The sequence below is a fragment of the Ischnura elegans genome, chromosome 3 (assembly GCF_921293095.1).
Source record: "Ischnura elegans chromosome 3, ioIscEleg1.1, whole genome shotgun sequence".
Taxonomy (NCBI): Eukaryota; Metazoa; Arthropoda; class Insecta; order Odonata; family Coenagrionidae; genus Ischnura; species Ischnura elegans.
Window position 1 is genome coordinate 55,471,352 of NC_060248.1, and position 24,414 is coordinate 55,495,765.

At 38.2% G+C, this 24,414-nt stretch overlaps 1 protein-coding gene across 1 annotated transcript; it reads left to right on the forward strand.

The window, feature by feature from the left end:
- Positions 1-2,684: 2,684 nt before the first annotated feature.
- Positions 2,685-24,414, forward strand: LOC124155819 (cytochrome P450 6k1-like). Its single transcript, XM_046529945.1, has 5 exons — positions 2,685-2,856; positions 12,450-13,361; positions 16,238-16,477; positions 18,839-19,123; positions 23,498-24,414. Exons 2-5 carry the CDS (start codon positions 12,461-12,463, stop codon positions 23,671-23,673), a joined length of 1,602 nt encoding a protein of 533 aa, XP_046385901.1. The 5' UTR covers positions 2,685-2,856; positions 12,450-12,460; the 3' UTR covers positions 23,674-24,414.

The following is a 24,414-nucleotide window of genomic DNA, read 5'->3' on the forward strand; positions in this document are numbered from 1 at the left end:
GGGCCACATTGCCAAGGTAGTAATACAACGATACAGATTTTTAAGGGTCGGAGGGGAAGGCGAAGTATAGTGAATGAATGGTTCGCGCATCGCCAGCAACGTAATTCGGAATTTGAAAATAGTTCATCGCAACTACCTATTTATCGCCTAGTTTTATTTTTAAATATATTTATATATCTATTCTAATCTCAAAGTTTCCCACTTATTATAGGCCACGAACTCGTTCGTTGATTCCGGGTGCAATAACCGTTACGATGAAGCAGCAGAGAAGTCAAGAGTGGAAGCATTCGAAATGTGGTGCTGCCGAAGCATGTTGGAAATAAAATGTATTGACCATGTAAGAAATGCGGGAGTGCTACTATAAGTGGGAGAGATTAGAAGCCTCCTAAAAACCTTAAGAAGACGGGACAACTTAGTTGGCCACATTTTGAGGCATGATAGCTTGATGAAGACAACAGTTGAAGGACAAGTGGAAGGGAAGAAGGGTAAGGAACGGTCCCGAATGCGTTACATAGGACAGGTTATAAAGAATGTAAAAGAGATTAAATACATAGCTATGAAAAGGTTAACGGATAAGAGAGAGGAATGGAGAGCTGCGTCAAATCAATCTTAGGATTGCTGACTAATGATGATGATGGTGACGTCTAACGAAGGGATTACCCCTTATCCTTAACCCTTAGGAGACGCTTTTATACGTCTTGCACTGACTGCGGCATTTGCCCAATTTTTTCATTTCTACCTTGATATCTTGCACTTGGGCCTCACCATTTGGATCGCTAAGGAGCGTAACTCTACCAGACCAGCCCTCGTGGCAAGGGGTGCCTCCTGCACAGGTGTTATTATGCACTGGCTGCAGCTAAAATTGTGAACTCCCGCAGCCCAAGGGTTAATGTAAGATTCACCTCTATTAGATAGGATTTCTGAAAGCAAAGAAGCTAAAATAATTTCATAAGCTCGTATTTAGCTTGAAACCCATTATAAAGAGTTCTATATATCTGACCATGGAAAAAATTCTTAATAAACTTCAGTTAATAACTGCATTAATAGAAACATCTTTTTAGAGGACCTTCATGTCACATATTATAGTCTTCCTGATGAGGTAAATCTCTAATCAGTCACTCTTACATAGGACGAAAAGCAGTATTCAAGAATTGCGATATCAAGTGACGAGTCATTGATATTTTTGTTTTTTTTTCCAACTTTAGACGTATCGCTAATTCTGATGTAAACTCGACGGAATTTTTTAAGCACTTCGAAGACAATTCATTCCCAGTTACCTATTATCCCTTTTATATCCTTCTCAGAAGTTTGGTGAGGTAAGTTTTCATAATTACTCAATAAAATACTACGGTTCAGGAAAATACATCATTTTTCACTCGAACCATTCTCAGGGATTCGGCGAATTTGGTACATCTGGTAAATTAAATGTGTTCTTTAGCGGCGTAGATGCTGCACCGTTACCACCATCATGTACCATTTACTGAAAACCACATATACTTTCAATGAATGGCAAAAATTTGGATGAAAAAATATTTAGTGGACAAAAACTGCTTGATCAAACCTCTTTGAGGGAAAGAAATGAAACTTCAGCTGTTTATTATATTTAAAGGTAAAAATTCTCTCTTTTCATCGGGGGCGGATTCGCATCAAATTTGCGGGGGAGGGGGTCACGACCTGGGTACAGGGAATATGGAATACTCCCGGAGAGAGGGACGATCTCCCGTGTAAATGTTTTTGCAGGGAGAGCCATGGCCTACGATAAATAAAACTCATAATTCTCTCACGTTTGTGAATTGTAGCCATAAGTACATTTGCATATACACTCCCAGCATTCCTTCACAAGGATACAAAAACTATTGAACTAATAAGAATAAATTTTTTTAAATGAATTATAAATTTTTGATAGGGATCATGACACCTGTGATTCCCCCCCTCTGAATCCGCCTTTTCACTATGCACGCTGAAGCTACACATAATGGACGCCAGCAGTGGCGTAACTAGGAATATGCTTTGGGGGGGGGGGGGGGGGGAAGGGAGGGTCTGGGGGTGAGGGCCCCCCTCCGAGCAACAGGGGGTCCGGGAAAATTTTTGAAAAATTACATGCCTGGAAATACATTTTACATAATTTTGGCACTTAAACTTTCACTTTGATTATGTGCAGTAATTATTTTTCAAAACTAGACAATAGTTTAAAATATTTTTTTATTTATCTGAGGCTTTGGGGGGGGATATATCCCCCTCATCCCCCCCATAGTTACACCACTGGACGCCAGATAGTGGACTCTTACTTTGTATGTTAAAGCCATTACGAATCCTTCATGGGCCGAGGGAATTGAGCATAGGGGCACTGGACAGTGTCCAGGTCGTCGACTTCCCTCGCCTGCATTCTCATATGCTGCACATAGGATGCTTTTTCATGATGTCACCCTCAAAAGGCGCCGATGATGATACTTCCACGAGTGTGAGGAATACCCCATCCCTAGGACCTCTCTGCTCCGATTTTACGCGCAGTCTAAACAAGACGCTTTCTGTGACGGACTTCTCTCGCTTTCCCCTATCCAGCCGTTTGCCCACAGCAAAGCAGCTGTTCCAGCGCCCCCCTTCCAGCTCCACCGCGCCTCCATGGCCACTCCCCTCTCCGTATTTCCCCTCTTTTCAACCCACACCCCTGGTTCAGCGCGGCACATTTCCCCGTCGCAGTTCCTAGGATCTCCATTCCAGCATCAGAGCCTTTTTCCCCCCCTTGGTAACAGAGCCTGGAAATCGTCTTTCCAGCGAGGGACTCCAGTGCGTTGGAAACGGAAGAGGGATTCACCTCGTCGCGAAGTGCTGAGGCTATCTACAAAGAAAACTAAGGTAAGTTTACCTTAAGTGTGGTTTATATGCAATCTCGAGGCTTAAATTACAGTGATAAGGACAATTGCCTAAAGGTAATGTGACTTGAATATGCCAACAACAAAAAAATTAATTATAGCCACACGCATACTTAGTTACAATTTCCCAAATAAAATACTCAGTACCGAAAATTGGTATCCATAAGGCCAAAAAATATTTAAAAAATAACTGGTGTTAAGGCCGTTTTACACGAAGAACTTCTTTTACTCTCTATGATGCATTAACTATCCGCGCAGTTCAACGCGTCTGAAGGAAAACGGAAGCAGAGACTTTTCTCCGCTTGGAATTATTGCTATGCGATGACTTTTTTTGGAATTTGGAAACGCGACGTAATGATTATAAATCTCTCGCTGAGCCTCAGCACCAACGTAAAAGCAGTCATAAAAATACCTCATACTATGCAGATTTAATTAAGATTAACCATTTAAATTTAATTTAAATGGCTAAGCGGAGAGCATGCATAGTCTATAGGTATCAAGTTATCACCTATTATAGCATTTTAGGGTTTTACGATAATTTCACACCAAACACTTCAAACCAACCGCGGCAGTGGAAAAACATTTAGGTGATACATTCACAGAAAATCAGGGTTTAGCGTAAAGGAGACTTGACTTAGCTTAATGATTACATATATGCATAATAATATCTTGTGACTTGCGGAGATAGGTACCATTGAGAAGGCAAACCATTCTGCTAAGACAGTTTGTGGAAGGAAAGCATTTGAGAGGGCGTTGACGCTCAATTTATGAATGGAATTTCAATTTCACGGCGGAAGACAACACACACTCGGATGGTTCGGAGGAAGCTGCCTCATGGATATAAAAACATTGCTAGTAAAAAAAAAGCTGAGCAATATTATTTTTCAGATAACACCGAACCTAATTTACCTCTGAAATGCCGTTTGAATGGGAAAAATGTAAGTTCATGAGTGAGTCTCCCAATGAATCAACACGGTGAAGAACGGCCCTAATTAAATCTGAGCAACTAGGTCTCTTCGTTTTTTTCTGATTATTATATTTTCACATTTAAAACTAAATTTAAACAGAATATTTATCATACAATATTTTAAATGCAATGCAAAATAAGCTCCAAATTCACAACAATCAGTGGACCACTGACTGATGGTCATGCTCAGGTCACTGGCAGTTTTGGATTTTGAAATCACGTCACACCTTCATAGTGTAAACGCAAGCATAGTGGACAGATTTTCAAGAGGCATAAATCTCAAGTTCATAGAAAATATCCATGGGGCACATCTTTCCTTCAGGGTCAATCCGACGATGTCACATGCAACAGGCGTGGGAACGTAACATCTGTCTAAGGGTTGGACGACAGCGCCTGGGATGCCGAGAATTGAAATGATATCTAGATGGCATTCCGAAATATTTTCGTCCAAGGTTTAAAGCCCACTTCTTTGGGCATGAGAAGCCGATATCGAATATGTGACGCAAGCAGAACTATTTGGAGCGTTGCTGTAATGCTTTAATGCCCTGGTAGGCGTTTCCCCTATGGGCATACGAACAAGAGAAGGCGATTAGTCATCGCCAGAGAGGCGTGAAGACTAGCCCTATGGAATACAATCACGAATAAATAGTAATACAATGAGGCTTTAAGCAAATTAAGTCGATACATACGTGCTCCCATTAAGTTCACTGATTGTTACATTTGCAGAGGTGAGTGAATTCTCCACCTGAAACTTCCTACTGTTAAATTTCGCATTGGACAGTGCGGAACGTCAGGACACTCGAAAGAAAGAGGAAGATTTTCTAAAAAAATATGTTTTAACATTATCAAATAAGTACCACACTTCATCATGAAAAAAATATACGTGACTGAAACTTTTCAAGATTAGAGGAAGAAAAAATATTGAAAATGAAATTTAGGATATGTACTTCAATAAACAAGATGTAACTCAGTTTTATGAAGCTAATTTTGCATGGATTTATTTTTTAACCCGTCTAAGGTACATCCTTGTTGATTAATATCAGAACAAAGCATCAGGAAGGTATGACAATTTATTATTGGTGAGCATTACTTCTCATTAATTTATTCATATTTTTGCCATCCGATTTCATTTCTACATAGACTCGACCTCTAGCGCATGTAATTACAACATTGCAAAAAAGCACATATCCAAGATACACAGGTTATTAAGAGCATGGGAAAAGAATTCCTCAGTAATTTAATGTTAATGGAATAGAATATAGTAATTAATAAGTAATTTGTATTTCACGTAGCTTATTATGACAATATTTGCATTGAATCAATGATCATCGTATGATAGCTAGCAATAACGTTTTAAAGATACTGTACGCATGACAAAAAATTAATATCCCAAGTAAGAGCCAATGTTAAGGAATATATGTCTCGTAAATGAATTTGAGCATTCTTTAAAGGTGGTCCTAATAATTGATCGAAATAAAACCGGCAGAGAATTTTCAGTCATTAAATCGAAAATAAAATTGAGCGGATAGAGGACATAAATATATTTATTCTAAATAGTATCCAAGACAATTGGAATCTGCCGTCGAGTCCACCCACGAACGAATGAACTTTTCGTTGAAACAAACCGACAGTTGAATGATAAAGAGAATACGAAGTGGGTATCGAATATTCTTTTATTTGTTTTATTCACGCTATTTTGGAAACCCCAATTCAAAATTTCTCAAAATAGGAGATAATGGATTCACGGAGCACGCACGGAGCTAGCTTACGATTGATCAATCATAAATTATAATACTGTAAATCAAAAGAAGCTCATGAAATAAAGCGACTTCATTTCAGGATAGCCCTGGCATTGTGATCAATCTATAACGACTACATTATGATAATTTCATGCGACCTAATGCATTCTTTACTTGAGGAAGAATTCGTATGCACGAATTACACCCACAAAAGCTTTGGTACAACATCTAATGGGAGCATCTCCAGCCAAAACCGTCGATCAAGGTCTTATCCAAAAACGGAGTTGATTGCTTTCTATCATCACAAAAGCAGGATACGATCATTAAGTATAAACACAATGAACATCGCCGTGGTCAAAATAGAAGATCCAAAATGCTTGTAAGCCATGGGAAATTCGATCAATAATTCAATCAAGATTTATGACTCGACCAAACAATAGGTTTAAGCCCTGTGGGAAAATTTTTAGGATCATTGGATTCATTCAATGCAACGGGAGAGAGAGTGGTGGAGGGGAGGAGCGAAGAAAAAACCATTCATTTTAGCCTTGGTGACATAATAGGGGGATTGGATGGTCGTTTCCAGCCACGGCGGGTAATGCTTTACCTACTTATCGCAGTTGAAGTGAACTAACATTCCCATTTAAACTTGGTTATTTGCAGTAACTATCTGTACTGAACTGTTTCATTTAAGCACGGAAAACATACCGAGTTCGAATTCAGGAAATTGAAAGGTCTAACGTTGCTGAAAATATACTAAATAAACAATTTAAATTATTATAATGTACATATAAAAATATATGAAATAAAATGTGCATAAAAATAAAAAACTGTAGCCGAACATTTCCCATAAAACGTGTTAGATAAAATAATGGGAAATATAGGAATAATAAGAGGAAATTCATTAAATCTCCATCAGATAACTCATAAAATATATCGTTAAGGGTTCCATTGTAAGGTATCCAAAAGGAACACCTGCTGCTCGACGTTAGTTATTTTTCTTAATAATTGTTAATTATTTAATAAATTAACAATTGGAGACATGAAAACACTCTAGCTTTGGAATTCCACCCAAGCTCCATTCTGAATATGGCACGAAGACGATTTTTTAAATTGAATATATCAGCCACTCTTACTTCACATTTTCGGATAAATAAGAATTAATTCAATTTATAGTCTCGCAACTCAAAAGATAAGTGACATCAGATAATTCCAATTCCAAAGTTTCTCATCTCCCCCGAAAATGGAAATGTATGGAATCGTCAAGAGGGACGCAGATGTTCACATATATTCAGAAAGCGGAGGAAATCAAGGGCGACGATTCGTGACTCACGCCTACTCACGCTCTTAGATCACACAAGCGAGAATAAACTGAATGAAAACCGTTACCAGCGGAGTGGACGGATCTAAGACAATTTATTTTCAGGAAAACGTCCAAATTTTCTAGAAGAAAAGGTTAGGTGAACGATCTCAACTCCTCTCATAACACGGAACAGCTCCAGTAGAGAGGATGCATATGAATTGAAAAGCTAGCATGGGCGTACCCAGCGAGGGGAAGGGGGGGCAGGTGCACCCCCATAGAGGAAAAGATAGGAAAAGTCTTTAAACAAAATCAGTACTGAATAGAAACGAAAGCATTCAACAGATTTTCTTTAAACCCACGAAACATAATATGTATTAGTGTAAGATATGTAACTAAAATAAAACTATTTTTTCAAAGAAATTATCTCATAAACTTATGTCACAACTTGGTTTGCCCCCCTCCCCCCTAGACCATGGCTTGCCCCCTCCCAGTTATTAACCTGGGTACGCCCTTGCCTGTTAGTGATAAAAGGTGTTAACGATACGGCTTATCTAAATTACCAGCGAGTTATAATAGACGATGCATTAATTACTTCGCACACACCTTAAACTCGAGACCCATTTTTCCTTAAATATCGTTTCTTCGTATTATCTTAAGTAAATCAGCCTAAGAATGAACAAAAAACACAATCCACAACATCGGGGGCTGTCCCTAAAAGATAAACTTTCCCGTCAGATTCCTGAATTTTTGTTGGTACCTACGCACATATATACATCTTGCGGAGCGGATATCAATAGTCGCGAAACAACATCTGGTCACCTTATATTTACTTGGAAATTTGACACCACCTGAACCAAGCAGTAGAGGGTGCAGTCTACGGATTAATAGCCACCCCACGTCTAGTGAAAAATGCTTTTTGAAGATTGATAATTTTTGAAAATTTATTATATCACAGTGGATAGAATTATGTATGCAACTTACACAAGGAGGCAATATTGTACAATGCTCCAAAACAAAAAATAAAAATACTGGATTTCGTCATCACCAAATAAACCTGCTTTATTTCCCCAGACACCAGTTGAATACGTTCAACTCTCTACGGATCACAACAAAGTCAAGAAGAGCAGGGATGTAAAAACAGGTTTTGCGACCCTCAGTACAGTACAAAGGGGCAAGCGAAGTAAAAACCATCCTCTTCAACGTCGGGGTGAAGCTGCACGAATGGACCTTTACCCTTTAAATCCAGTCGGGAAGTTTAAAAAGAGCCGTAGTGGCATCTTGAAAAGATTATCTGCTTCAACTCCACTCTCGCCTCACCTCACCCTTAACCTTCCGTCCAAAAACTCACTTCCTTCCTCCCCTTCTCCCCTCCTACATGCTCCTCTGCAGCCTCCCCACGCCCCTTCCACTTCCGCCTCTCCCAGCCCCACAAACTTCGGACTACCTATAGAGATCCTCAAGACTTTACGTGAGGATAAGGTTGGTCCAGACTCGACCGCGGAACGAAAAAAGAAATGAGAACTCGGTGTCTCGAATGATCGCCACGTTCTAATTTGACTTGCACAGAGGCAAATTCGCAGCTATTTAACAAACTATTACAGCTTGTATTGCAAGCTATTAGAGCATATTATACCGCAATAAAAGGTAATGAACGGTATTCCTGAGACTTTTAAAAATATGCACGGTATATACTTACTAAAAAAAAGCAAGTAAAAATGTGCCAAATCGGAGATAATGATCCATTTCTTGAAATAATTTTATTTGAAATACTTTTTATTTTCAATTCTTCACTTTAAATGGCTTTTCAAGGGTTTGAATGTGGAGATTACGAGGGGAAATTGAGTAAAGGCATTTGTTTTGCGAATATTGTGTAAATTCGTTTTAAAGCATATTGTAAATATGTGAGAATTGAGAAAAATCAACGAATTACCTTATCCATCGAGAATGCCGATAAAATGCTTCAGCTTCCTTACTCAAAAAAATCACTTTTACTTTTTAAATAATATCATATTTTATTAAACTTCTTCACTTTGAAATGTTCATCGAGGGTTCGATTTTGGAGCATTCGTGAGGAAATTGAGTGTAGGGTATTTGTTTACGAAAATTTTGCAAATTTGACTTGACGCGCATTTTTAATGATTGTGAATTGAGAAAAATAGCTTCCGTCAGCGTAAGCAGCGATCTCTAGTGAACGCTGAGGTATATTTCTTCCAACAATTTTTCACCCTTGATTTACTACCCGAGTGTCATAAATATTGTTTTAAAAATATCACGAAATATTGGCCGAAAAAAATATTGTATAGGGAGTAAAGCGGCTTTTCTTCATCTTTAATCTCGTAGTTAATGAAATATTCGAATTTGTGAATAAAATAAGTCATCTGGAGAACTTCAATTAAACATTAAATCGTTTCCTGGATAGAAAAAAATCACTCTGACTTCGGGCCAGTTTTTTTTCGATTTCGGCTCACTGTGCGTCGGTCGTTGCGTGCCCCGCCCCACGCAAACCCTTCTCGTAAACACACAGAGCTATTCCTCCACTTTCCCCTCACCCTCTTGAAGATATTCCTGTTTCACCACCCCTTCCGTGCCCCCCATATACACTTCCCTTCCCACTCCGATTCGGAGTCGGTATATAAAAATGTACGCCGCGCGAACCCCTTGGGTGTTGAGGGGGGGATCGGACGCGTTTGCATCGAGACGGGACGACAGATTTCATTCGCGAGTGAGCTCATGTCCTGGATATTTTTCGCAAGGGGACTGCATAGAGGAGGCCCATTTTCATCCCATAAAAGGCTGATTTCTGTTGTCACTTCGATTGCATTTTAATCGGTTTTCAAAAACGTCCGCGGCGCTGTGATGACTGCAATGCGATCCAATTTTTCCAATATTTGGCAGTAGGTATGATCTATGAAAATGCAAGGAATTGTGTTGAAGAGTTATGACTTTCAGTGGCGTAACTAGGACTATGCTTTGGGGGGGGAGGGATGGGATAGCCTGGAGTGGCGATCCCCCACCCCTGTTTGGGAAAATTTCTGAAAAATGACATGCCTGGAAATACATTTCACATAATTTTCGCAATAAAAAATTTACTTTAAGCAGACGCAGTTATTAAATGTAAAACAGACAATAGTTTTAAACATTTTTTTTATTTCTCTGAGGCTTGGGGGGGATCCCCCTCATCCCTTGGCCTCGGTGGCGACGGGGTAAAGTCCTCGGCTGCCAAACCGAAGGTCGCGGGTTCGAGTCTCGCCTGGATAAGTTACCCTTATCCAGGGCATGGATGTTTGTGATTGTTAAATGTTATCAACCCCGATGTAAAGGCCGAACAGTGCTGTTTTCGGTGGTATGTGATATAAATAAATAAATAAATCCCCCCATAGCTACGCCACTGATGACTTTAATATATCACATCACCATGAATGTAATTTTTGGTTGATAACCTTAATTATTCCTTATTTTCCCCTAAAACTCGGATCACTTAGTTCGTCAGCGACGCGTGTGGCGACTTTTGTAAACCCATTTAAATGCGCGGTGGGTGGCAACACAGAGGCCGACTTGAGGATCCTCTTTTGCAATATTAATGATTTTTTGATTCGGTGGGGGTTCTGTTGAAATTACGACGCAGATAGAGCATGGCTTCAGGAAAAGCTATCATCACAAACCTACGAGGCTTGGGGGTGCAGCTGATTTAATGGTGCGTTCATTGACCCCCGGAGAAAAATTGAGAAAAAATATCAGGAAAGGAAGGTTTTCAAGGTTCACTCTCACTTTTTTACGATAATTCTTTGCAATAGCAATTAAATTAGTTACCAGTTTTATTTCTACAATCCATAACTTCAGTTATTTGCAATAATAGTTGCATTTCCTCTCGGGAATATCCAGTTTCTACCACCATCAGGGTTTGGATTCGGTCACTTGAAATGGTAAACTATGGCCAAAACTGGCCGGAAAAGATTTGCGATTAAAATTTTAGGCGTGGCTATTAATCTCTGGCAGAGAACTATCGCCAAGAGCGCCGTAGGTATCCAATAAGGTTACATACTGCTCAGTTAGCCATTTTGAATAACTAACGCACTCACGTTTTTACGATATTCAAGCTAAAAAGTTTATGTGTTGATCGCTGACATTCATCCCTACATAGTTCAAGGCTCATTTTTTGTAACAGGTGCACAATACGAGATGAGTAAAATTGCTCCTTCCTCGCAGCAATTTTTCATCCTCGATTAAGCACCTAAGTATCAAATGTATTTCTAAAATATGTAACAAAATCTTGATACAAAGAAAAATTGTCTAGGGTACAACGTAGCGTTCCTTTATCGTTGATCTCTGAGTAAATGAAATTCACGCATTTCTGTCGAAAATAAATTATCTGGAGCAATTCAATTAAAAATTCAACATCCGCATGCAACAAGTTGATTTTTTTTAATCCTATGGGACATGTCCTGAAAAAATGCAAGAAATGATACTTACCTACACACGCATTCCTTAGTACTGAATACTAGCAAGGGATGAGATGCACAAAACGTATACACGGCGATGTAGAATCGCCGAAGGGACGTAGACGTCCCTACAACGACGCGTCGTGTTCGCATGATTGACGATGGTGCATTTTCTTTGATCAAATCTTTTATATAGAGAGAGGAGGAAACGGTACTACCATGCTTGCACCGTGACTGTCTTCCCAGAATTGAGAAATTTAAAATCAATGAAAAATTTAAATAAACAAAAATTGAAAAGTAACAGTACATGCGCATGACAAGGATACAGCGAATCGGAGACTATACATCCTGGTGCAGGTGAACACTCCTTATTTTTTAGCCGCACAATACTCTTTTAGGATGGAATTGGACTGCCTGAAAAAATTAAAAAAAGTAAAAGAGTTCTCATTTCATCCTTGGATTAACTCCTCAACCAAATTTTTAAACTAATACGATTTAAATTATTATGATGTGTAAGGATACAACGTGATCATAAGATAGATGAATCCTATAAAAAACTTACCAAGCAAAAATTAATGATTATAGGATTGCATTTTCTGCGTTGAACCTCTCGTAGAAAAACTGTCCCGTTTAAGATTTTTGCAGGCGAGGGATTAGATTCGTGTTATATGGTGGATATGGTTGCTTACCACGATACTTTTAGGGTATATGGATATCTGAACGTGAAAGTAAAGCTAAGAAAATCATTTCATCATCATAACTATGTCTACGTAAGCACATGAGAATATGTCATTGAAGATGAACCCGTATAAATCCTCAGGGACACACCGAACTTATTATAAATAAAATTTAACTATTGTGCTTTCCGAAAATCGACTCTAGGCTCATCGAATATCAGTCAGATAAACTCCTTCCACCGTAGAAAGAGTGTCCTTTTCATTTCCCACGGCTATATCTCCCCGAATATAAATCGCGTGCTGAGTACCTATTCAAGATTATTTTCTATGACTCAGTATTAGGGAATAAAAATTTCCGGCCAAAGAATATTGACAGAGAAATGAATAATAATGATTTATTAATAAGAGTTATTACTATCAATGTGATATGTAATCCGCAATTATTCATCCGCAGGTGAAGGAGATATGGGGTCCCAAGGCGAAAACCTTCGCCGTCCGGAGGTGATTGTACCCCTGCTGTTCATCCTAGTTGGTGTATTCTGGTGGTTGGTGGTGAAGCCTCTAAGCTACTGGAAGAAACGCGGTGTCCCGTCAATACCAGCCGCACCCCTGACAGGGAGTATGCCACTGCTCTTTTGGAGGAAATATATTGGCGATGTGTTCGCCTCAATGTACGCTAAACTGGAAGGGAAAAAATATGGAGGGTTCCATAATCTATCAAAACCATCTATACTTATTCGTGATCTCGATATAATAAAAGACATCCTGGAGACCAACTCCAATAACTTTCACGACAACGACTTCGAGCTTCCGGCCACAACAGGCGAAGAATATGGGCAGAATTTGTCTTTCTTGACGGATGGGTCCTGGAACGCTCTTAAGCCCAATTTGACGGAAATCTACAGCGCGGGAAACATTAAGAATGCCATGCCTTTCATACTAGAAGTTTGCGAAACATTGGAGGACTGCGTTTCGACGAAAATCGAAATGGCGATGGAGCTTAAGGAGATGGGAGAGTGCTACACGACAGACGTGATTTCATCGATAGTTTTCGGCACCAGAGGGGACTCCTTGCTGAATCCTTGCGGCAAGTTCAGGAGGATGGGTTGCAAGATAGCCGGAATGTCAGCGTCGCGTTCACTGGCCATGAAAATACCTCTTCTGCTGAAAATAATCCCGTGTTTGTGTTCATCCCGGAAAGCAGTCGACTATTTCCGAAGTGTGGTGAAGGAGGCCGTCCACATACGCGAGGAGGAAAAGGTTCAAAGACCAGACTTTTTGCACGTACTGCTGGAACTTCAAAAGCAAGGGAAGTTGAAAGTTTCAGAAGAACAGACGAGCGACCCGAGCAAAACTGACAGTGAGGGTGAGTAAATGACAAAGATAACTTTAAATTTCTCTTCTTCCCGGACGCAATATCCTCAAATAGAAGCACTGAGGACATTTTTTTGAGGAAAGTTAGAGACGCTTCTAAGTTATTACATCCCGAATTATTCTACCATTTCTCGCAGCTTGTTCGACCACTCAAAAATAACCATAACTCAAGTTGAGCTATGACCTAGAGAAAGGCGAATGCATAGGGGAATTGGGATCAGAGGGGCCCATCCCCAAATGCTCATGATGCATTCTCCCTCAAAAGAAACCCCCCCCCCCCCGCACATCTGTATATAGCTTTCACCAGAATTCTCCCAAATTTATTTCTACGGCAAAACTTTAGCTATGGGCTCTGAGCGGCCCTAATTGGGAAATCATACCAATTAAATTGGATACTCTTAATTGGGTATTCTGTTTTACCTCTGGGGCAAAATTGCCTGCTCTACTCCCTAAGAATTGCAACCGAATCCCAAGTACTAAGTCCAGGGTAAAAGTACGTCGTGCAAGCGGAAAGCTAAATGCTGGCAAAATATTTACACTATGTATCAATAACATAGGTGTCATTCCTTATTTTAGAACAGACTTATCTTCTTCAGTAAACTTGTAATGTGGTAAACTAAGGAACATGAAAGAGGAGAAAAATATGATTTAAGAAAAAAACAAAATTACTAAGCACTTCTTTTGTGGACTTTTTTTTAAAATCAATCAATCTGGTAAATTTCACAGCTTAATTTTGATTCTTAAACTCATTGCCATCATACCAAGTTCGTGTGGTGAAAATGAATAATTCCAATACATTGGAGATTGTCTTTTTTGTTATATTTAAGGGATTGAGGAGGTTTGGAGGTGGACCTGGATCAGGGGTGGATTCAGCATCAAATTGGGAGGGTGGTAATGAACCAAGTCCAGGGAGTATGGAATACTCCTCGGAAGAGTGGGACTATCTCCCAAGTAAAATGTTTTGCTGGGAGTGCTATGCCACACAATAGGGACCCACAGAATTATACACTAAAATGTCAAACAATCCTTCTCTAACTCCTATCACTAGCACTGAGAAACAAATCAGCTGAGAAATCATGTCAAAAATTGAGTTGCATGCACTCTTCTTCTACAAGATCCACACTTACTCTCCAGCAACATGGCAGACTTGGTGCATACGTAGAGGAAAATTGCCGCATGAAATCGGCAAAGTGACCATTCTGAATCAGTAGGTCCTCATTCTGCGGTTACGCTCTACGAAAAATACAATTCAAATTTATTTCATGTTTGGGATTTGTCGCCATACATTTTCATATGTATTCCCTTTACTCCTTCACTAGGATACAAAAAATATTAAACTAATAAAAATTAAAAATATTTGATAAAATTTGGGGAGGGGTCATGACCCATAACCTGAATCCGCCTCTCATCAGGATGTAAATTTGCGGGAGAATGGGTTCTGTGGGAACATATGTATTATTCTATACATGATTTGGCCATAAGAAATTCACAATGCATATTTTTAAGTCTCCTGGATGACCAATACTTGCATAGGTACTTAATATTTCTATCACTTAATATTTGTATTTTAAAATTAATATTAGGCTGGCTTCCAAACTCGATGGAGCAAACAAACAAACCCTCTACCTTCTTCCCTTTTCAGGGTTCTTCAGCCTTTCTTAGACAATTCTACTCTCTAATCAACCCTATTCTCTAAATAACGCTCAGTCATGAACTTGTTACAGTAGCTAGGCACCATATTGCTCCAATGCAATTCCTACACTAGTGTATGTAATGCTACGGTAGAGCCTTCATTATCTGTAATTTGATCAACAGTTCAATGGGTTATTAACGAGCCACTAACCAAGCATTCCCTAACTCTCCCTTTTCTTCCATAATTCATTTTAAAGCCACCAGTTTTTTAATGGAATGGAAGCAAAATATGCAGAGGAAGCATGACATAGATACACATTAAAAATTTGTCAGGAAAATTATGAAGTTTGAATAGATTATCCTACTCTTTTGATAGTCTGTTAGTTCTTTCTTCTCCACTAAAATTGATAATCAAGGCTACAGTTTCACCTTATTGTCTTACAATGTTCCAATATAATAATTATTAAGGAAAGTTGTTCTGTGATCTCCAGCTTGTGATTCACTGACAATGAGTCAGAAGTGAAACCTTGACCAACCTCACCTTGTGTTCCGGCCTATGGCTAACCACCATGATACACACAGGCCATCATTTATTTTGTCCTCGATGACATTCTATTTTGACCTCCTAGACAAGAGATAAGGTACATATGGTAGAATTGGAGAAGTTGATGCAAAAAATATGGGTAAACATTGGTGGGAATAAGGCATATAATCTACTTAAGAGAAAAAATGAAGAGAGTACATCCAATTATGTAATATTTAAGTGAGAAAAAAAATTAAGAAAGTGTTTCATTGAGGCGAAATTATATGTCACAGTAATGAAATTTACGTTGCTAAAGTAATCAAATAACATAAGATAGAGTGAATTCAAAGAAGAGGCTTTTAGGAATCATTTTAGTCCAACCAAAATTGCTTTTCACTGTGTTTTTGCATAACTTTGATTTCATTTCATCAATAAACTTTAAGTCATCCGACAATAAGCCATGCTGAGCCAATCATTATGAATTTTCTTGGTAAAAAATATGATTAAATAATCATTCATTTCTAATTCCCAAACTCTTCTCCTAAATATCAACTCGAATGGTATGGATGTACTATGGAACCCATATTATTGCTACCAGGAGAATATAAAACAAAAATTTCTCAAATTTAGATGAGTGTATCTCCATTCCTTGCTCTAAATTGCTGATGAACCATTTTGTTTTGTCTTGAACTAATTAGGAATTAAAATTACAGGAAACACAACTGAGCTTGACAATGAAGCTTTGAACACCATCGCAACTCAAGCTCTTACCTTCTTCATCAATGGATATTATGCCACATCCAATTTAATAAGCTTCTCACTGTTTGAATTGGCGTACAATGGTGACATACAAAGCAGAGCACGAGCTGAAGTTACAAAAGCATTGGAACACCATGGCAGCATGTCCCAGGATGCATTATCACAGTTGCATTATCTTGACTTAATATTAAAAGGTACGTAATCCTAGCTTGCGCACAGCAATGGCACTCAAAAATTTGTCATTTATTTCGAAGTTATCCCTACAAACCATCACTGAATCATGATAACCTCAGCCTGGTAGTATTATAAAGTAGGAAATAAAGGCAGCTGAAAGAAAAAAGAAATGGTTTCTCTTATTTTTCAAGAATTTTATAAGAAAATGGATGGTTGCTGGAAAAGCCAACGGCTTCCCAAGGCCATCCTTGGTCTTCGACTCTCAGGCCCCACAGGACCCCTAACATTGAACTCACAATTTTTAAAGAGTTTATTATGTATGCAGGTGGGATTAAATGAAAAATAGGGCCCTTAGAAATAGGCCACACGCCATGCATGAGATGACTAAGCTTGAATGCTACTCTTCGCCGCAGTCAGAACACTTCAGGTATAATTGTCAAATTTTGTTTGGCATTTTTGGCCCTTTATGATTGCCACTTGAACTCACATAGGTATTCTGCTTATTTTCAGCAATAACTTTTGATGATGGCTTTATAATAGTAGATGGGGATGAGAATAATGTTATTTTTGGTTAAATAATTTTAAATATGTACACCCCATAATATTTTCTATTTGAAAATGTACTTATAATAATGCTAAATATGATGCAATCGGTACCAAGCATTCTGTGTTCATGCCCTCATGGATAATCAGTGGCGGATACAGAAAAAACTCAAGGGGGGGGGCGCAACATATCTTGAGTTGTCTTTACTTTTATCATAATAAAAGATCACAGTCAAGTCAGCCAAAGTATAAGAAAATTTTATTTAAAGTGATTATAAACATGTAAAAGACAATGCCATCTTATGATATAAAAAAGTTACAATTGTGGTTTTGCAATGTTCGGCAATACGGGTGGACCCGCAAGGGGGGGGCGCGCGCCCCCTGCGCCCCCCATCTGTATCCGCCACTGTGGATAATGCATTAAGCTAATTCAGACTGACTACTGTGCTAAATTTATTCTTAATTTCCCTCAATCTTCCAAGATTGTTCGTGATTCAGATTGCTGATATAGAAGGATAATAGTATCCTAATTAACACTTTCTGTATGATGCCAGAAGTGGCACTGTTTGAGCGACAATTCCCCTCAGTGCATGAATCCTGAGCTCTGCTTGGGCATGGGGCTCATGGCTTCTGCAGCCTATTATATTGCCATTCAACTCCACTTGGCTGTTTTCAGGATAGAATGTAAGGCCATTATTCTCAGCATATCTTAACAGTATATCAACATACATTTTGCTGGAAGACTCCATCTTAAATAATTTTTATGTTTTCTGAAACTAAAATAATATTTTAAAAGCTAAAACTTTGCTGAAAATATTCTTGTTAGTATGGCAGTGTGGCCAGGTTAAGTAAGATGCACTGTGTGGCAGTGCATAATTTTGGCCGGAGCGGCATTCTGGCACCTCTCAGGTATAATAGGGTAGTTTCCTTCATCAAAGAAAACGAAAGGCATTGATTGCGATTCGTTACCCACCATTACTGTATCCATAATATACAAATAATTTCGTTTTAGAAATACCGGTTTAGACGAATGGCAATGGTCTATTTTTATCCTCATTTGAAAAGGGCCAGATTGGCACCCATGCGATGCCACTCCACGTGACGTCATAGGGACCTAGTTTCTATACGAGAAGATAGGAGTTATACATCATCTGAGGTTACCAATGCATGCATAAGGCGCAGAGCTCAGGGAAACATGTCTTAATAATCATTTATTAAAACTGGCTAAGGTCGGAAAGTTTTCTTCATTTGATAAGGTATTAATAATCCTTATTTAAGCCAAGCGCTACCAGCCAGCAGGGTACTCAGCTACCTGCTAGCAGCCTGCGTCGTATCAGCGCTCAACTCGCCTCAAGGTCACCTCACAGGGCGGCAGCGGGAACCAGAAATACGTCACACGGAGAGATTTCCCGGCATTCATACTTACGCGTCGCGTTTTCGCGCGCTTGAAAATTTTCACTTTTCATTTAATCGGGAAAAATAGATATCGTCATTTAAAAATCTAAAAGCGTGAAATACGTACTCCAGGAGTAATAATCTTTCGATTTAGGCAATAAAAAAATAATAGGAAACTACCCTATTGGATCATGTCAAAAAATTTTATTTTTTACTTGGAAAACATGATTCCTTAATGTAACTTTTATTACAAGTTTAATGGAATGGCAATTTTTCAGGGGGCTTATATTTGGAAATGATGTGGATTAAATGTGTTGGCATGCATTCCCATGCTTAAAATTTTAGAATCCAATCAAAATTAGTCAAAAAATTAATTTTAGAAAATGAAAGTAGAAAGTGTCAATTCAAAACAAATAAATTATGTTACGAATTTAATTTCACAGAGACCATCAGGAAATACCCTCCATCACCTTTCTTAGCACGCAAGGCATCGAAGAAGTATTACCTGCCCAGTGCCGAATATGAAAATGAGGAGGAAAAAAGCAAAGAAGGGATCTGGCTTGAAGAAGGAAGTTCAGTAGTTGTGCCTGTCCTTGGTATTCATCAAGATCCAAAATATTATCCAAATCCTGAAACCTATAATCCAGACAATTTCTCAGAGAAAACAGCCAGCCAAAGAAATAGTTATACCTTCCTAGGATTTGGAAAAGGATCACGGGCTTGTAATTGTAAGTATAAAATCATTTGAAATTCATATAAAATTTTATTGACGCATGCATATTATACTGCAAAGTTGTATCAATAAATCACAATCTTTGAGCCAATGTTTATATGTAATGCTAATTTGCAGTAGGTTATGTTGGGAGTGTAATAGGATGCAGGATGCCATAGGACTGCTAGAGTTTATTGCAGCACGACAAAATACATAGACACATATAAAAAATGGTAACCGGAAGTAGTAGTGTGGTAAAAACAAAAAACACATTAAAACCAAGTAGTGAAGGGGATAATGGGAAGTGGACAAAAGAAGGTCACATGTTTAGCAACATATTTAAATTCCACAACAGGTTATTCATTTTGACTTCATATAACTCGAAGGACCATGAGGTGACCTTTGATTTATCTTATTTCCTTTGACCCCCATGCATGTATTTTCTTAACAACAATTCAAACTTATGTACAAACAGAGCCATCATTTCTAATTGCTATATACATATTTATTTTAAGCCTATATGCAAAGAAAATTTCAGACTTACTATAGTAATACACCCATAAATTGTGACAAACACGTGCATATATGTCCACGGGGCACTTTTTCTGGAAAGATGGTCGGATTCCATTGTACCTATGATTTCTATAAACACAAGTATTACTCAAGTAATAAGCATCCTCTGATTATAAAACTTATTAAAGTGAAAGGTGTCCGGAAATCTAATCTGCTATATTCCCTCAGAAAAAAGCTATGTGCAATTGCCAAAACTGCACATGCATGAATATTTTGGCTGAACTTTAATGCACTCACTTAATTGGTAGAACCAAGCAGGGGGGTGGGCCAGCTGCCCCAACAAAGATTGTTACCAATAAAATTCATTCTTAAGCCCAAAAAGGTGATCAAGTTCTTGATGGCTTCACTCTTCTTACAAGTGGGTCCAGTTTAATAGGAACAGTGAATTTGGATGTGCTGGGGAAATAACAGCTCTCTTCAATCCACATATATCATACCTACCATTCAAAAGCTAACTACATATATCTACCCCTCTTTCCTTCCCCCACTTTTGGCTCTGGGTGATAAGTTTAAAAAACTTCAGACCAAAGGCGTTATGAAGAATATTTCCCCAGAGTGAAAACTTGCTTCAATCATATGTGCACTTCTAGCCTTTCCCATTTTCCTTGTGACTTTATGATAGAATTCAATTAAAATCAAAGATACCTGATGACCTTGAGATAAAACTGTGTGAAAAGTCCCCAGTGTTGTATGTTTGCATGTATTTTTATGTTTACCGCCACGTACGCCAGCGCCTTGAGTGGCTTGCCTTGGAAGCACATGTATTTGTCACTTGTTTCTCTCCCAGTAGTAGTAAAAGAACATGGCGCAATTAAAAACTGCTGTTTTATTACACAAACAAGGATAGTATTCCCTGCTAAGTAAGAAAGACCCTAGTCATGTCGACTAGAGTCACAACACCCAGACAGAAAAATCATTCCCTTGACTGAGATTCCAACCTAGATTTACCTACTTCATGCATGTTCATACACCACTTAAGCTACTGAGGAATCTTCTCCTGCCACATTTTTTTTGTTGGCTTTAGAGTACAAGGTATTTGATGCTCCCAGGCACACAGAATGTCCAAAGGTGGCATGTTTGTGCACATGGCACCATAGTCTTAGGACTTCATTCAAAAATTTGAATGCTACCATGTTCGCCAAAGAAATTACATATTTAAGGAAATAACCAAGGACTTACCAATGACTTTGCCACACATTATTGGTCCTTTATTTATTTTAACCTTAAGTTGTTAACCACTGTTTCTGATATCCCCTCCCCACTCGGTACTTACTCCATCCAAACCTTCTTTCTCCTCTGTATCTCCTTCAAAAGTTATCTCTCCTCACCCAACATCTCCAGTACTTTCTTGTTCCTCCTCCTCTCTATCCATTTCCAAATGCCCAATGGTTGTTCTTTACTGCAGGATTTAATTGGAACACATTTAAATTACTATGCCCACATGGGCACATCAGGCAACGAGTGGAGCCATTTTCCCATGACTGTACAGCCACAATAGGGGTTTATAGGTTAACCTCAAATTTGACTAGGTTATAATTACATTTATGAGTTTGAAACCATGATAAAGGTATACATTACAATAGTCAAATCTATTATTATGTAGGTATAATTATGACTATTATTAACGTATTCTGCAGATTAAGGGAGGTTTGAATGGGGTATTTACTAAGAATTCTGAAGGTCTCTCTCCTCCATTCATGGACTGCCTACTCCAATTTACAATAAGGCCTTCTCCCTTCCATTCTATCTAAAAATCCTATTCACTTCCATCCCCTTCCTCATTTAGCCAACATTCTTCCCTCTAACACTGTTTCTGATATCCCCTCCCCACTCGGTACTTACTCCATCCAAACCTTCTTTCTCCTCTGTATCTCCTTCAAAAGTTATCTCTCCTCACCCACCATCTCCAGTAGGGGAGAGTGGGGCAAAACCGACTGGGCGGGTCAAACCGACCCCTTTAAAATCACCCAGTAGTTGTTGCTTTCAAGCAGCAAAATTATAAATTAGCTGAAGTGGCCGCCATTACCAGCAGATTGAGCTTGTTTTAGTTTGCGTAGTGGCCGCCGTTTAGTTTCTGTGAAGTTTTCAAATTTTATACAGTTTTCTTAAGAATTTTTATTACGTTTGTTTTGGATCTGGCAGCTATAATGCCGATCTGATTTACCAACGGTAACTTAATATGATAATTTAGTGTTTTTAGTTGTGTTTTAAGCCCGTGTAGCCGAGTAGTTGATTATGGATACGCTTGTATTGTCATATTTCTGATGTTGTGTGTCGAGGGGCAAAACCGTCATCGGAGAGTGGGGCAGGACCAACAGAGGTTGGATACTCTTAAAGATAGGGATAATTGTGACGAAGGAGACGAGGAGGCTTGCAAATTTTACAATGAGTTGTATTCTAGTTCCAAGACTAAAGTGGGTTGAATACAATCTTTGAACTGCAAAGGGTGGGCTCACGAGGCGTGCTCAAATTGTGAAGAAGAAGATGACATTGTCATTTGTGATTAATGTACTTCAGATCATATCCAACCTCACATATTGTTAATTTACTATTTCCTGTTAAGAATAACACACACGTGTTAAAAGAGTGTTTGTAAAATAAACCTTTCAAAATTGTACAATAAAGGTTTTGTAAATGCAAATTTAAATGCAAATTCAATGGGTGTCTGTTTTGCCCCACCTATGGGGCAAAATCGTCATTTTGTCAATGTTTGAAAAAAATCATAAATATACGTAATCACAATCATAAAATGCATTTATATTAATATTCTACACCCTATATGAATATATGTTACTATAAACCACATTTATAAGAATATTAGCAACAGAATGATCAAGTTTTAAATGAAAAAAGGTTAACCGGTCGGTTTTGCCCCACTTTCTTGTTCCTCCTCCTCTCTATCCACTTCATTTTCTCCATTCTTCTCCAGACCAACATCTTGAATGCCCCCAGTCTTTGCCTTCATAAGTGTCCATATTTCCCCAACATAAAGTGCTGTAATCCAGATAGCGTATCCTTTAAACTCTTCTATAATCATCCTCCCATAAGCTCCTTCCAGTAATGTAATTTAAGTATACTGGGACTAGCCATGGTGAAAACTTTATGGAGTCTCCCGCTATGCAAAAATTGTGTGAAAAATCATTCGCCTTCCTGAACATGAATGCCTCCTTTGGTAATGCAGTATTCTTCTTGATGTCATTACTGCTTTATCCATTTTCTTCTAATGTGCTGGGAATAGTTGCAATGCTATTTGGGCAGCACTTAGGGGGAGAACAAATACAACAATAAGGACATCAGGAAGAGTATTTCATTAGCACCTGAATTTAGAACAGGAAGGACCTTTCCCTTGGGCTACAACCTCGTTGTGGTTGAAATGCTTGCGCATTCTTGTGGCTCCCTAGAGCTGCACAGGTGGAATTAAAAATTCTGTTTGAATGGAATGGAACTCTACAAACTACCTCTTCCCTGAAAAATTGTTTTGGAAAAAATGAAGGAAAAGTTATGTTAAATTTAGGGCTGGTTTTATAATGTCTAGTTAGCATTAACCGGAACATTATACTGTCGTAATCTTAACTTGAAGGTATTTTAAAGTTAAAGTAGTGAAAAGTAGTTCAGGATAATGGTTAGTTTAACAGGTGACTTCAAGTGGAAGACACCATTAACTCTGATTTTTATGCTCCGAAAAACTTAACTAGACATTATAAAACCGGCCCTTAGTCAAATAAAAAAATAGTCAAAAAAATAACTTTTTAACAAGTAAAAATGTAAAGGTTAGGTATTTTATCCCTCTCTCACACTGAAATATTCATTTCCACAGCTATGCAGCTCAGTCTTCTCCTTGCAAAAGTTGCCATCGCTTCACTGCTGGCCAAATATGATTTTTCGCCATGTGAAAAAACATCTTTACCTATTACAATGGATCCCTCTTACCTCATAACAATGGCTCAAGGTGGACTGTGGGTGAAGGTGTCTTCACTAAAGAAGAAATACTGAACAATGAAAATGAAAATTTCAAGCATGGTATTTGTCAGTGAAGAGGAGTGAGGTGTTACCAATTGATTTGAAGATATGAAGCTTTTTTCTGGAATGACTTAGAATTGATATATGTACTTATGTAATGAAATTTCATCTTGGTAAGCCATTACATATATTTCCAATTGGTATAATGCTTTCTGCAGAATTACCAATGATGATAATTCTGTGTAGCTAAATGTAACTAAGAAATATTATAAACAAAATTGTACTCTTTTTGATGATATCAGGACTTCTCAAGTAATCCAGTATTATGAAAATAATCTTAAATCTAAAAATGATGAGAGGATTTAAAAAAATTGTGAGTCAAAATTGATGATAAAAAGAAATATCATGGTATTCTGGAGGAATGATCGACAATGTGAAAAGATTGTCTTACATTTATATCATCATCTAGAAAACTTGCCAAAAGAAGACTGAAAAAGATATCTCTTGCGTACTCATATTGAAGAGGGTTACTAAATATGTATTACAACTGTAATAATGTCAATCAATGCAAAGTGTTCAAGTCTTACATTTTCAAATGTGGTGCATATATAGCTATCAAAGAAAATTTTTATTTTCCACATCAACATTTGCGATGAATTTTCACTACGGTAATTGGCAAATGAGATTTTATTAAATATTTATTAACCTAAATAAATGTATTTATCTTTTAAATGTATTTTTAAGAATTTGGAAGTAAAATAGCATTGCATGGAA

Bases quoted from the DNA above. Each gene is read 5' to 3' on its own strand.
- LOC124155819 (XM_046529945.1), top strand. From the start codon at position 12,461: ATGGGGTCCCAAGGCGAAAACCTTCGCCGTCCGGAGGTGATTGTACCC. The intron at 13,362-16,237 runs GTGAGTAAATGA...TTAAAATTACAG, and splicing joins GAGCAAAACTGACAGTGAGG to GAAACACAACTGAGCTTGAC. The intron at 19,124-23,497 runs GTAAGTATAAAA...TCATTTCCACAG, and splicing joins AGGATCACGGGCTTGTAATT to CTATGCAGCTCAGTCTTCTC.